We start from the raw sequence: 15,530 nt of genomic DNA on the forward strand, positions 1-15,530 counted from the left end.
TCCCCTTAGTTAAAAAAAATTAGCCTTAATTACATATTACTAAATGTGAACTTCATGAACTAAGAAGAATTCAGAAGTATGTTAGGTATACTTCTGTAAAAACACTCTAGGAAATCACATATATACTCACAAAAGCACATTTTACATTTTGTATCTATAAAAATGTATTTTACCTTAATATATCATAATACTTCATTCTAAATTGCATCTTTTCCAAATAATATAGAAATAAAATTACTGAACAAGAACTTCTAGATTAATAAACTAGGCCTAAAACCTATTATGAAAATGTCGTTTCCAACCTTGACAATATCATTATAAATACTACTCAAGATTAGTGTAAACAAAAAAAAAAAAAGGATTTTCCCAAGTTTCTATTCCTAAATCACATCCTGTTTAATTTTACTAGGTAATGATTAACTGTTTTCCAAAGTGTTTTAACCAATTTATATTCCTACTAGCACTATATGAAAGTTATGGATGTTACATATTCTGCCTAAACACTTGATACCGACAGTCTTTATTTAACATATTCCCCAGCCTGGTGAGTGTGAAAAGGCATATCATTGTGGTTTCAATTTTCATTTCCCAAATACTAATGCAGATGAATCTTTTTTCGTATGTTTACTGGCTATCAGTGTTTCCTATTTTGTAAAGTGCCTTATTAAATCTTATCAGATATTATTCATTGCAACACTCAAGTACTACAAGTGATACACTAAATATAAAACATGCTTGCTATAGACCCAATTAGTAGTTTTACAGGAAAATATTAACTGCCCTTCTTAACATGAAGAAATCATTATTACCTGCTCTTTAATGTCCTGTAACTGTTGCTGCAACTTTTGCACATCTGCATTGACATTGGTGTTATCCTTGTCCTTTTGTAACACTGGAATATTCCCACTTGCTATAAAAATTTAAAATGTTATTATTAGAATCCTGTTAAAATTTTTACACTTGGACAACTGATAAAGTAATGGCATTTCATTTGTAAATCTTCAAAAAGAAATAGGTCTGCACATTAATTTCTAATTATATTTAATTTACCCAGACAATAATCCACATACTGACTTTGGGGTTTTCCAAGGCTCTACCTGCTTCCTGTGGGAAACTCATAAATTTATTTTATGCTTGTTTTTTTCTGCTTCTGTATTGTACAAATCAAACAAGCACAGTGTGGATAAAATTTTAGCGAATTTTGGCAGCAATAATTACCTTCAACTTCTCTTAGATGGTTTTTATGAGGACATCAAAAAACCCTAGCCTCCTTATTTCATGCCCAAATCTCCTTGTTACTGACGTAAGGTGAGGAACTCAAGAAAAGTGATAATCGAGTGGTCTGACAGCACAATGGAGGAAAATCTTTGAGTTCACTTTTCCTGCCTCTGGACTCTTGGTCTTATTACTCTAGTTAAGCTGTTCTCAGATTTTTATTCTGTCCCATTTAAGATAAGGACAAAAACCCTGAGCAGAAAAGTGACTATACTAACATGCATGTTAGTATGTAATTAATAAAAAATAATTTATTTTTTATCTTCATGCTTGCTCACCGAGTTACACTTCTAGTTTATCTTCAGTTACTCTGTCCCAAATAATTACTATTCCCTAAAACACTTAAATACACTAGGGAAACCTGCTACCTAAAGGAATCATGTTAATACTTCTGTAAACTTAAACAATAATTTATATATGATGTTACACCAAGACATACTAAATTCCATCTTAAAAACAGCAAATTATCTTTAATCAAGAATACAACTATATATTTTTAAATGATATACGGCTGCTTCTTGAAAGACAAATTTTTAAGTTCTATAATCATACCACAAACTAGAAAAATATAACTTCAGGTTTTTTTGTAATTAAAAAAAAAAAAACAAACCCAGAAACCTTACCTGTTTCTCTGTGGAACCAAGTCACATATCTTATGTTTTATAAGGCAACAGTGTATTATTAATCAGAAGTGTTTGTAGAAATATGGACAAGAAAGCAAAATAAGAAAATGCCTAAGAAAATTCACTTACAGATATCATCAGTAGCATCTTCTGAACTTTTCCCTCCACAACACATAATGAAAGGCACTCTTCGTTCAACTACTGCCCGACACTGCACACACTTTTTCATCAGGTTAGCACAGTCTGGAAAAAAAGTAGCAGTGACACTTCTCACAAAGGAGAACATGAATAAGGGTGTTGCTTTTTCTGCTCATTTTTATAACTTGAACACTGAAATAAACATTAAGCATATTATATCAATATACAATTCTACCTCCTTAAAATGTTACCAACCTAAGAACGAGTATTCTCCATCGGTAGCCTCTAGAATAGATAGCCCATCTTTATGAAAATAAGTAAAGTCAAAGTTTCTTTGTTTCTTAAAATAAGTAACAATAAATATTTCAAGATCTTAAGGTTTTAGAATAAAGGAGGGACATACCTTTCACAAATTTCATCTAATACTAGAATTATAAGGTTGCTGATTCTAAAACTCCTAAAATATGTTGAACAATTCTCTAGTTTCCATTTCTATCAAATTGATGCAATGTAAGAAGGAAATTGCTTAGTGACTACTTTTTAAATACAGCAGTTAAGGAAACTGTAAAAAATTTATCATAATGGATTATATTTCTAATAGTCAACATGAAAAGGCTATGAACTATATTTCAGTAGAATATTCTCCTATTCCAAGAAGAAATACTAAAGATAAAATTGTATGTTGTGGACTAATACTAGCTTACAACTAAAGGTATTAATCAATTATAGAACACATAGTGCTACAACATATTCTTTCCCATTATCATTTATCATGAATGTATACTCCATATCTTACCCTATGTACCATGTGTATTTGCCATTCCCCAAACAGGAAACTTAACAATAACTGTGGCAGGTATCCAGGGATAATTTATGAAAAGATACTAAACTTTAACAAAGCACAAAAGTACTGGAATGGGCTGGGTGGGGCACATACTGTGACTCCATTATAGGATGGAGATCATTATCAGGCCTGGGCCTACAGACAGATGGGTCTGGTGCTGGGCAGGGAAAGATGTACTAAGTGGGGCTAATGCTAGTGTTTAAGCCTGGATTGGGATTTGGCTTCAATCTGGGGGCAGATTTTTCCTTAAATTTAAAAAATTAATTTGATTGTCTCAGTAAATAATATGTACCCACAATCATCTAAAATTCTTATAACTGTTAAGTTAGGTTGCCACATTGTTTCTACAAAATCTTTTCTCCAAGGTGAATATAATCCTACTTTCTTTGGCCTGCAAAGGCACTTTACACTTTTCAAGACTCTAACACTCTGCTTAACATCCCTGTGATGTGGATACTGAACTAACTACTTGACCGTATACTCCTTGAAAGAGAAATATTTTCTGTCTCAGCTTCACCTTCCCTAGCAAATAAATATTTAACAATTTGTCTGTAATATGGTGAAAACAGAATCTGCTTCTTAGGACTGTTGTGAAGACAAATGAGAAAATACCCAAAGAGATTAAAATGCATGGTATAGACTTAAGAGCTTAATAAAAATTAGCTGTTGCTCTTGTTACATTTTAAAGCAAAAACAATGTAAAATCTTTGGAGAAAATGTCACATTAAGGTTCTAGAATCTGTATCGTCAAATAATAATAATAACCAGCTTCAAGTCTCATGTAGGGTGTCACCTTGGCTCATGACATGTCTAACTCCACCTATTTTTGTAATAAAGTTTTATAGGAACACAATCATGCCCATTCATTTATGTACTGTCTATGGCTTTTGTGTTACAATGCCAGAGGAGAAAAAAAGTTGCAACCATGTTGCCCACAAAGCATAAAGCCCAATATTTGCTAGGAAAACTTCCATAATTCAAGCCCTTTTAATGTAAGACAGAGAACTCTCTTTCTCTGTGCCCTTTGAACAACTGATCATAGCCATTAAACCAGTCTTGGGTAGACAGAAATGGTTTACCTGAGGCAGAATATTATAAAAGAATATCCTGACCTTTCTTTCTTTGACAAAGTTACCAACTGGAATGAAAAAAGACAAAGGCTTAAAGAAATCTGTGCCAATGAGATTAAACTATCATACAATTTGTATATTGATCCAGTCAGATATTACATTAAAAATTACCACCTGCTGACTGAATTATCTTATAACATGAAACACCATGCTCTATCTTGACCCATGCAAGTAAGGGAGAAAACTGTTAAACTTGTTTAAAATCCTTCATTGACAAAATGAAAAAAGCAAAGGGAAGAGGAGTATTGAACCATATATGAACTTGAAAAGTAAAGGCATCAAGAAAATATGTTTAAGACATGTTTTAAAATATCTCTTAAACTTTAATACTGTCCTCACAAAGAAGATCTCTTGACATATATAATAGAATGTCAATTATAAGCCTATATGGTTGCTGTGGGTTTTTCAGTATTGGGGAAGGTATGCAGGAGACATACTCTTATATTAAAGTAAAAACAAATGAAGATGTACTGATTTTAATTTAACATTTAATTTTAGAAATAAATTTCTATGGTGTGTGAAAAGAGATCACCATATAGTAAGACAACTGAGACCACACATTCAGTTCTCGTTAATCCTCAGGAGCATGGAGGGAAATAGCTGAGATTCTAGTACAGAGAAAAAAACAGAAGACACTAGAGGTCCAGCTTTTTTGTTCGTGAGCTATTAAAAAAAAAAAAAAACCTTCAATTTTGTTTCACCTTTTATTTTTACAATAGAAAGTTCTGTATCGGCTACTTACTCTCACAAGCACACATATGTCCACAAGGTTGAAAAAGAACAGCTGCTTTCTTGTCAGAGCATACCACACATTCTTCAATCTATAGAAAAGAGGTTACAGCACAGGCGTGAACATCTACAGATAAATCCAGTAACTCTAACAATTCCATTTGCAGCTATATCCAAATGTATGTCCTCTATAAGGAAACATTCTAGGCATGCTTCTCTCCTCTGTTACTGCCCTATTTCCAATTTTTCCTAGTCTCCAAATTCTGTTCGTCTCTCTAGCTGCCCAAAAGAGTGGTATAAAAAGCTCCAAATCCTCTAAGGTCAGGGAGACTTTTTCTTTTGACAGGAAATTAAAAGGAACAAATAAAAAAGTATAAAAAGAAATGATTGAGAGAAGATAGATTTCTAATATTAATAAAGTAACAGATTGGCCAGAGTGCTAAAGCTCAAGAGAGATTTTTCTCTATTTACTGACATCAAAGGAACTCTACCTAAAAACACCCATTTTCCAGGACTTAGTCAATTCCCACTCTGACTGGAGCCCAAAGTTTTCGACTATTCTTTCTCCCTGACTTCTAAAGCCACAAATCTTCCACAGCCTATTCATAATTTCCCTCCATTTTACATCCTCCACTAAATCTGAGTTTGGAGTGTGACTGCTTCTTAACAACCTTGGCCCTGGCCTCCTTTACCCTCGGCATCACCCCACTGCTCTTGACTTTACACCCATCCTTCACATATTCTTCTCCCTTTGAACATACGTTCACATTTACTCCCATGTTGTGTTACCCAATACTACTGGCCCAAAAAGGAGGGCCACAACTCATCTATACATTCACCTAAACAACCGTCACATGCTCTCTACGAACTTTCCCAACTTATACCCCAGTATGTACAGACTTTACACAGTTGAAGCAACAGTGGAAAGCAGTATGAGTGAACACCTACAAACAAATTCAGTAAGTTCCATTTGTATCCAAATGCATTTCCTCTATAAGGAAACATTCCAGGCACAGAGAAATTTAACATACACCTCTCCTCTGTGTGATATGTCTAGATTCATATCCCAGCTTCAACACTGACAAATTACCTAAAATTGTTGTGTCTCAGCTTAAAAAATCTGAATCATAAGGCACAATCCTTCACAGAGTGATACAGAGTAAATTATATAATGTGTGTAAAGTGCCTAGTTCAATGCCAAATATAATCAGTGCCCAATGTGTGATGATTCTTTTCTCCCTTTTACATAATGATGCGCTGGTTTTTTATAATGATTTCCAATTCACTTGTCTATATATCTAAATTGTTTTTAAAGAGTTTAATAATAGTCTAATAAATTGATCTAGCCATTTACTTACTCATTCCCCAGTTAAAAAAAAAAAAAAAAAAAAAAAAAATTTGTGACCCGAACCTTCCCTGCCTTCTGGATTATTTCCTCAGGTTATGTTCCCAGGAATGGAATCACTAAATCAAAGTATATGTTCAAAATACATGTTTGGTGTGTATAGTCAAGATGGCCTCCACAAATCATGAACTCAGTTATTCAGCCTCCAAGAGTGTTAAGAGAGTGCCCATTTCCCACCTTCCTTGCTGGCATTTATTTTTTATAATTTATTTTGGCCAGTTTGATAGGAGTACTTAATGATAATTCATAATTTTTAAATTTGTATTTCTCTAATTGCTAAAGAGACCAAGCTCGTGTATTCTCCTTCCTTCCAAACAACGGTTTTACAATTTGTTTTCTCTTCAATGAAGATGTTCATTATCCTTTAACCACTTGGGGTCACTATTTCTTCACAGTCAAAAGCTCTGCAACCAATGTGGCAAAGACTATTTTGTGAGTATGTCAGTTTTGTACTTTTCTACAGGTTTGAAAATTTCATAATTTAAAAAACTGCAAGCCTGCAAATTCTCAGAATAACTGTATTCAGAAGTGATCCCTTTTTCACCACCCTTTCTGTCAACCCTCCCTTGTAGATATTATTCAAAATTGTGTCTATATATCAGAACAGTGACTTGAGAATCAAGAAACGGGTGTTGCAGCTCTACCTGCAACTGCACTTCTTAGAGCTTCAGTTTTTCCTATTGTAAACACTGCTTTTGACACTGTTCGGCTTCTGAATTCTGACTCGCTTTACATCTCACTTAAGGCATCTACAACATCTTCCACAACAGAGTAGTTTTTAATATAAGTCATAGTATGCCAATAGATTACATGGTTTTAGCAGGGTATTATCATATATATCTCTTTGCCTTGACTACAAAACAGATGCTCAATAAAGGTTTGTCAAAATAGGGCTTAAGATTCAACAAAAAATTTCAAGCACAACAAGCAGAAAACACAGACAAATCTGAAAAGAAGAGAAAACTTCAATTTGTGTTCTTTCAGATTCTTTCCCAGACTGTTACTTTGTAAGAAGTGCCCAAAGCAAATTATAAATACCAAGTAGTATGATACATGTTAGTTTCTTAAACAGAATTGAGACTAATCTAATGTACATGAAATGCCAAAACTGTGCCCAAAACAGTGCTCTTACCTCCCCCTCACCCCCTTTATAAGTAGATGAAGCAGCTTCATACTATTACTCCAGTACCTCTCACCCAAAAATAACTCCCTTGTACTGTTCCTGTGCCAAAAATTTTACTAAAGATATATTCATCTGGGTCATAAAAACCATCCAGTATTAGAAAGTCCCCTTTGAATGTATAAGAAGCACTGGCAGGATAGATCATTGCTATCTAATTCATCATGAGAATTAGGACCAGCTCCTTTCCAATTAATGAATGTTAATGAACAGCTTAGGAAGTGTCAAGACAAAAATGAAGAGAATAAAAAGAAGGGAATGGTAAAAAACATAAACTTCATAAATGAAAGCAACATATTTTTTTATTTGAGCTACTCATCTTAAGAGTAATCATTTGTAGACCTGAATCTCATTTTACACACATGCATACATAAGAAGAAACTCAAATGGAAAATCAACTAAGTCAGTAAACCAAAATAAGATGGCACAGTTATGATAAAGTACTGCGTTACATGGAAAAAGAATAAAGGCAGAAATCCAGAAAGGAATAATATCTCTTAAAAAACAAATGGATGGAATCTGAAGAGATAAAAAGTTAAGAGCAGATACAGAATTTGACATTACTAATTACAAGACAAGCACACTTTGTCTTCTGGTGGAATGCAATATGTAGCACATGGCATCATGTGTGAAGTTTTCTGGCTATAAGTGTTTATCCTAATCAAGCCTTTAGGTCAAACTTCCAATTTACAGGAAACACAGAGGACTGAGAAACAAGTTCAATAACACCATGATAAAATAATCAAACAAATCCAGAATGTGTGACAATGTACCAAAAAAAACTGTGCTGGTCTTTTCAAAAAGCCAACTTATTGGATACAAAGATGAACACAAAGCAGTCCATGCACTCAAAAAAAAAAAAAAAAAAAAAAAAAAGTGTAGTATATAAAAGTAACAAAATGGAATTAAAGAGGGCAACTTTGAAAGTAAAACAGATTACTTTTATTTTTAACTATAATTTTGATATAAATAAAAGGAAAGCAATTAGCACTACAAAAATCTAATAGTACATAAACTTAGAGAATAATGAAATTGGCACATCAAATACATTTAATAAGGTAAGATTGTAAACAAGCAATAAATTCAGAAATTCTGAATGGGTCTCTTGATAAATGTATAAATTAGATATTCCCATACTTAAATCACTCTTTGAGAGAACAAAACTAAACAGACACATGGCACTTTATAATCCAATTTATTACTGACAGTCTCAAAGAACTTCAGAAAATGATAAAATACTATATTAAATATTTATTACCTTTGTTCTGGATTGAACTTGTTCTTTACAAATGAGGCATTTCTTAACTCGTGGAGAACATAAAGAACAGGTAGCAATATGTCCACATGGGCCAAAGAGTGTATCTCTCTTCATGTCTGAGCACACCATACACTCTTCCAAGGTTTCAGAGTCATTACTAATCATAGAAGGACTCCGAGAACCCACCTGACCACTAAGAAAAGAAAACATTTATAATCAATCAAAGAAGAATATTTCTATTACAAATTATTTGCATTTTTAAAAACCATGTAGAGTATCACTAAGTATACACAAACAACTTTATGTTAAAAGATTAAGCTTTAACATTTGCATGTGAAACACTGTGTACTATTTTTTTCTATATAACTGTATCTTTGCATCTTTACACACATTTAGTACTATTCCAACTTAAAAGTGAACAAATCCTCATGCAATGGCAAAAAGAGAAGATTCTTCTAAGAAATCAAAAACACTAGCAAAAAATAATTTCACATAAAACAGTTGACTGAGAACCTGTTTTATCATATAGAACCAGCAGAGGGAAGCACAGCTATAAAAAAAAAAAGTCCTAATAAAGACCATGTTAGTCATACTAGCTAAAGACAGAATGAAGCAGGATCAGCATCCACAACAGACAGAGCACTTTGGAAAATATGACATTTCATTTGCTGTTCTGACATTTCTTTAAGTGTATCACAGGAGAGTGCAAAATTCTATCAGAAAAAGACAGATGAATCTATAAATATTCAGACACGTGGCACAGAAATACGTATGTATGACCAAGTACAGCTATAGGAAAGAGCTACAATTTCCTTTCTGCCCAAATCTTCAGCAACTCATGAGCACACAGACCTGCCCAAAACAGCTCCATCTTATACTCTATTGTTAGAAGTTTACTACTGCAGGTACCATGTGTGGACCTCATTATAGTTAATTTCACCTATAAAACCTAAAAATGCAAGGAGTCCAAAGAGATGTCATTTCATCATTACACATAAGTTATAAGAGAAGCAAGAGAACACAAAGTTCAAGGGACAGATACTGAAATGTTCGGTGATAAGAACCAGGTTTAAAAGGCATAATAGTTGCACTGCACTGTTTGGTTGGAAAAGTAATGACATAAACCTTTTTTAGTCTACAAAATCTCAGACTAAGAAGTTAAGTCACAAATAATTAAAATCACTGGCATATTTTACTTTCAGAAAAGAAGACAAATGTAATCATCTTTAGAGAAAACTCCACCAGGTATGGGTTCATTCATTTTTTTCTTTCAATCCTTCATTGACTGATTCAAAAACTACTTATTGAAGGCCTGTCAAACACTGTGCAGGGTGCTAGAATCATTACAGTTTGTGTGAAATAAAACCCTGTTGGTGGGGGTTTAAACTGCCTTCCTTAAGGAAGATACAATTAAAACTTAAATATATATAAAAGACACAGCAATTTCACTAGCAGGACTTTTTCTTACAGATACATCCCTCTAACATATAGGAGTACTAAAGATCAGATGAGTTTAGAAAAGTTTCTTAGGACTTACTAGGTATAAAACATTGTATTAAACAATGTCAGGAATGCAACCTACATAAAAGACATACTGCCTGCAGGAGAATTTTTAAGGAAGAAAGGGTCAACACAAAAATACAGGAAGACTGAAGATGTTTTTAAGTATTTGAGGCCACCATTACGAAACCAGATAATATTTTACTTTATGTATAGATTCATACGTTTTATGATAATAAATAATACAAACCTGACTTTTTCTTTATGACATTTTGCCAGTGCTTTGCAGAGACTTGGATCAGGACAGAGATCAAGTGGCGACTGTCCCTTCTTATTTCGAATGCCAAGGTCAGCACCATTGGCTGCCAAGAAACAGGCAATTGATGCTGCGCTCTTCTTCTCTGCCCCTTGGGTACCAAGTCCCATTATTAACTGAAATAACAAGAGTTAACATTTTCCCTTTGGGAATCTGCTATCAATTTTTACCACCAAAAAATACATATTTTTTTTTAAAAATTCAATTTTATTAAGATATATTCACATACATTTATTTTTTTACTTATATAAAATACATGTCTGGGAAGCACTTATGGTCTATATAGATGTGGTGGACATTTTATGAGTTGCAGTCTTAATATCCATTCCCCTTTCCCTTTATCCCCAGTTTTCTCAGGCCATGCAGTTTGAGGACTGACCCCACTGTCCAGTTTCAGGTATGGACCAAGACAGCTCAAACCAATCAGATATATACCTCATCTATTTGACTAGTTCAGGAATAGGTACATAATCTAAGTCAGGCTAATTAAGGCCAATGAGATTGAAGAACAGGACTTCCGATTGACATATGGAAGAAATAATACTCTCTTTTTTTACTTATTTTGGTTCTGGAGCTTCTAGAAACCATTTTGAAACAATGAAGGGAAAGCCGACAAAAAAGGAATCAATACCTAAGATTTGAGCTAAGAAACAGAGAATGAATCAAATTTCGATATCACCTGAGCTATTGATTCAAGCAACTTTACCTGAAAATAGTCATAATAGTCAACACTTATTGAGAATCTACAATGGACCAGGTACTATTTCAACCACTTTTTATGAATTAACTCATTTCATCTTTACACCAACTTTATGGAAGTACGTACTATTATTACTCACCCCACCCATTCTTAAATGAAAAAATTAGCCACCAAGAAGTTAAAGAATTTATACATAGTCATATAGTAAGGATGCAATTCTCAAGTACTTTGGTCTCAGAAAACTCTTTATACTCTTACAAAGACTTTGTATAACCAAACAACTTTGAAAAAAAAAAGAAAGTTGGAGGATTTACACCACCTGACTTTAATATTTATTTTAAAGCTATGGTAATCAAGACAGCAGGGCTGGCATCACATAGATAAACATATAGATCAACAGAACAGAATACAGACTCTATAAATAAAGAGCCACGAATATATGTCAAATGATTTTCAATAAAGGTACAGGCATTCAATGAACAAAGGCAGTCTTTTCAACAAATGGTGCTGAAACAGTTATATCTACAAGGAAAAAATTGAACTTTGGTCCATTCCTTATACTATACATAAAAATTAACTCGAAATGGATCACAGACCTAAATGTGACTGCTAAAACATTATAAACTTCTAATTCGAAACATTAAGTCACTAAAGAGAAAACCTTAACGACCATGGGTTTGGCAAAGATATCTTACATTGGGCACAAAAAGTACAGATGATGAAACAAAAAACTGATAAATCAAAATTAAGAACTTCTACTCTTCCAAAGACCCTGCTGAAGAATGAAAAGACAAGTAACTGATGGGGAGAAAATATGCGCACATGGCATATCTAATAAAGAACTTGTATCCAGGCTAAACAAAGAACTCTCAAAATTCAGTAATAACTCAGTCGACCAAGAAGGCCCCACAGAATAGTTGAACATCTTCCTCAAAGCCCTGGAAAACACTTAAGGGTTTGCAGTAACTGGGAAAGTGACAAATTAAGAAAACGTAGCTTTAAAAACTGTAGGAGCTCATGGCGCCCTTGCTGGCCATTCTCCCCATCCCAGCCCCAACACAGTGTGGATTAAACTCTCAGACAAAAGGCAAACATTGGCAGAATGGATAAAAAAGCATGACCCAACGGTATGCTGCTTACAAGAGACCCATCTTAAATTCAAATATACAACTAGACTAAAAGTGAAAGGATGGGAAAAAAAATGTACCATGCAAAACAGTAACCAAAAAAGAACTGGGTATCTATACTAATATCAGAAAAATATACTTTAAGTCAAAAACTGTTATGAGGGACAATGAAAGTCACTGTATACTGATAAAGGCATCAATTCAACAGGAAGACATAAAATTATAAATACATATGCAGGTAACAGCAGGGTCCCAAAATATCTGAAGCAAATATCGACAGATTTGAAGGAAGAAATAGATGGTTGTACATTAATAGTAGGAGATTTCAATATATCACTTTCAATAATGGATAGACCATCTAGACAGAAAATCAGTAGGGTCACAGAAGACTTGCACAATACTATAAACCAACTAGAACTAACACACCTATATAGAATATATCACCCAACATCAACAGATTACACATTATTCTCTAGTACACATGGAACATCCTTCAGGACAGCTCATATGTTAGGGTCACAAAATAGTCTTCATAAATTCAAAAATATTGAAATCATGCAATGTATCTTTCTCTAGCCACATGGAATGAAGCTATAAATCAGTAACAGAAGGAGAATTAGAAAATTCACAACTATGTGGAAATTAAACAATGTACTCTTAAACAACAAATGGGTCAAAGAAGAAATCACAAGAGAAATTAGGAATTATTTTAAGGTGAATGAAAATGAAAACACAACATACCAAAATTTATGGGACACAGCAATGGCAGTGCTGAGAGGGAAATTCATAGCTCTAAATGATTATATTAAAAAAGAAGAAGGATCTCAAATCAGAGACCTAACCTCACAATTCAAAGATCTAGAAAAAGAAGAGAAAGCAAAACAAAGATAGCAGAAGGAAGGAAATAAAAACATTAAAGCTGAGATAAATGAAACAGAGAATTAGAAAGCAACAGGACATCAGTGAAACCAAAAGTTGGTTCTTTGAGAAGATTGACAAAATTGACAAACCTTTAGATAGACTAAAAAGATAAAAAAAAAGAGGACACAAATAACAAAAATCAGAAATGAAATGGAGACATTACTATCAACCTTCAATAATTAAAAAGGATAAGATTATATCCTGAACAACTATACACTAATAAAACAGATTTGTAAAACATCCAACCTACAATGAATCAAGAAGAAAAAGAAGAGGTCAACAGACCAAAAGACAAGTAAAGAGGTGGAATCAATAATGAAAAACTTCCCAACAAAGAAAACCCCAGGACCAGATAGATGGCTTCGCTGGTGAATTTTACAAACATTTCAAGAAGAATTAATACCAATCCTGCACAAACTCTTCCAAAAAACTGAAGAGGAGGGAACCCTTCCTAACTCACTAAATGAAGCCAACATCACTCTACTACCAAAGCCAGATAAAGATACCGCAAGAAAAGAATATTGCAAACTAATATTCTGTGTGACTACAGATGCAAAAATCCTGAACAAAATACTAGCAAACCAAATCCAACAGCACATTAACAGAATTATACATCATGATCTGGGATTTATCCCAGGTATGCAACAGTGATTCAACATAAGGAAATCAATTAATGTAATATGCCACATTAACAGAATGAAGGAAAAAAAACACACGTGATTGTATTAACTGATGCAGAAAAGGCACTTGACAAAATCCAGCACCCCTTCCTGATAAAAACACACTCAGGAAACTAGGAATAGAAGAAGGAAGGAAGCATTCTTACCATGATAAAGTATACACATGAAAATGCAACAGCTAACATCATACTCATTGGTGAAAAGCTGAAAGCTTTCCCTCTAAAACCAGGAAGACAAGGATGACTACTGTCACGAGATATTCAGCATTGTACTAGGAGGTCTAGTGTGAGAAAGGAAGGAAGGTAGGAAGGTAGGAAGGAAGGAAGGAAAGGAGGGAGGGAGGAAGGGGGAAGAGAGGGAAGGAATAGCAGGCATCTACATAGGAAAGGAAGAAGTAAAACTCTCCCTAATTTCAGATGATATGATCCTATATACAGAAAATTCTGAAAAATCCACAACAAAGCTCATAGAGCTAATAAATGGATTTGGCAAAGTGGCAGGGTACAAGACCAACACAAAAAAAATCACTGGTGTTTCTATATATTTTTAAAGAACAATCTGAAGAGGAAATTAAGGAAAAAATTCCATTTACAATATCAACTAAAATAATCAAATATCTAATAATAAATCTAAACCAAGAATGTAAAGGATTTACACACAGAAAACTACAAAACTTTGCTAAAAGAAATGAAAGAAGACCTAAATAAATGGAAAGACAATCTGTGTTCATGGATTAGAAGACTAAAAAGGGTTAAGATCTCAATTCCACGCAAAGCAATCTAGGGATTCAACTCAATCCCAATCAAAATTCCAACAGTCTTCTTTGAAGAAACAGAAAAGCCCTTCATCAAATTGGTATGGAAGGGTAAGATAAGCACTGAATAGCCAAAGCCATCATGTAAAAGAGGAACCAAGTGAGAGGACTCTTGTTGTCCAATTTTAAAATCCATTACAAAGCTACAACAATCAAAGCTGTATGATAGTGGCATAAGATAGACATATAGACCAGTGGAATTGAACTGAGCATTCAGAAATAAACCCTTACATCTATGGCCAATTGATTTTTGACAAGGGTATCAAGTCCACTCAATGAGGAAAGAATAGTCTCTTCAACAAATGGTGCTGGGAAAACTGGATCTCCATATGCAAAAGAATGGAGATGAACCCCTACCTCACACCGTATACAAAAATTAACTCAAAAATAAATCAGGGACCTAAATGTAAGAGCTGAAACTATAAAATTATTAGAAGAAAACACAGGCATAAATTTCCATGATGTTTGATTAGGCAATGACAGCAAACATAAAAACAACCATAGAAAAAATTAATAAACTGGACATCATCAAAATTAAAACTTTTAAGTTTCAAAGGACAAAAGAAAAGTGAAAAGACAACCCATAGAATAAGATAACATATCTGCAAATCATATATCTGATAAAGGACTAGTATCAAGAATGTATAAAGAACTCTTACAATTCAGTAATAAAGACAGATAACCTAATTTAAAAAAGGGAAAAGGCATTGAATAGACATTTTCCAAACAAGATATACAAATGATCAATAAGCACATGAAAACCTGCTCAGTATCATTCGTCATTAGGGAAATGCAAATCAAAACTACAATGAGCTACCACATCAAAACCACTAGGATGGCTATAATCAAAATGACAGAAAACAAATAAGATTATGAGATGTGGAGAAACT

The 15,530-nt window shown here is 33.6% G+C and overlaps 1 protein-coding gene across 2 annotated transcripts in view; it reads right to left on the reverse strand.

Moving 5' to 3' along the window:
- The window catches only part of MIB1 (MIB E3 ubiquitin protein ligase 1), a 154,361-nt gene that overhangs the window by 3,281 nt on the left and 135,550 nt on the right, over positions 1-15,530 (reverse strand). For both annotated transcript variants that reach the window (XM_037805583.1, XM_037805582.1), the window contains exons 16-20: positions 10,333-10,514; positions 8,583-8,775; positions 4,753-4,831; positions 2,028-2,141; positions 810-910 (exon numbers count right to left, since the gene is read on the reverse strand). In XM_037805583.1, the coding sequence (XP_037661511.1) occupies positions 810-910; positions 2,028-2,141; positions 4,753-4,831; positions 8,583-8,775; positions 10,333-10,514 (669 nt within the window). The remainder of the gene's footprint in view (positions 1-809; positions 911-2,027; positions 2,142-4,752; positions 4,832-8,582; positions 8,776-10,332; positions 10,515-15,530) is intronic.

Source organism: Choloepus didactylus, chromosome 16 (assembly GCF_015220235.1).
Source record: "Choloepus didactylus isolate mChoDid1 chromosome 16, mChoDid1.pri, whole genome shotgun sequence".
In the NCBI taxonomy this organism is placed as follows: Eukaryota; Metazoa; Chordata; class Mammalia; order Pilosa; family Megalonychidae; genus Choloepus; species Choloepus didactylus.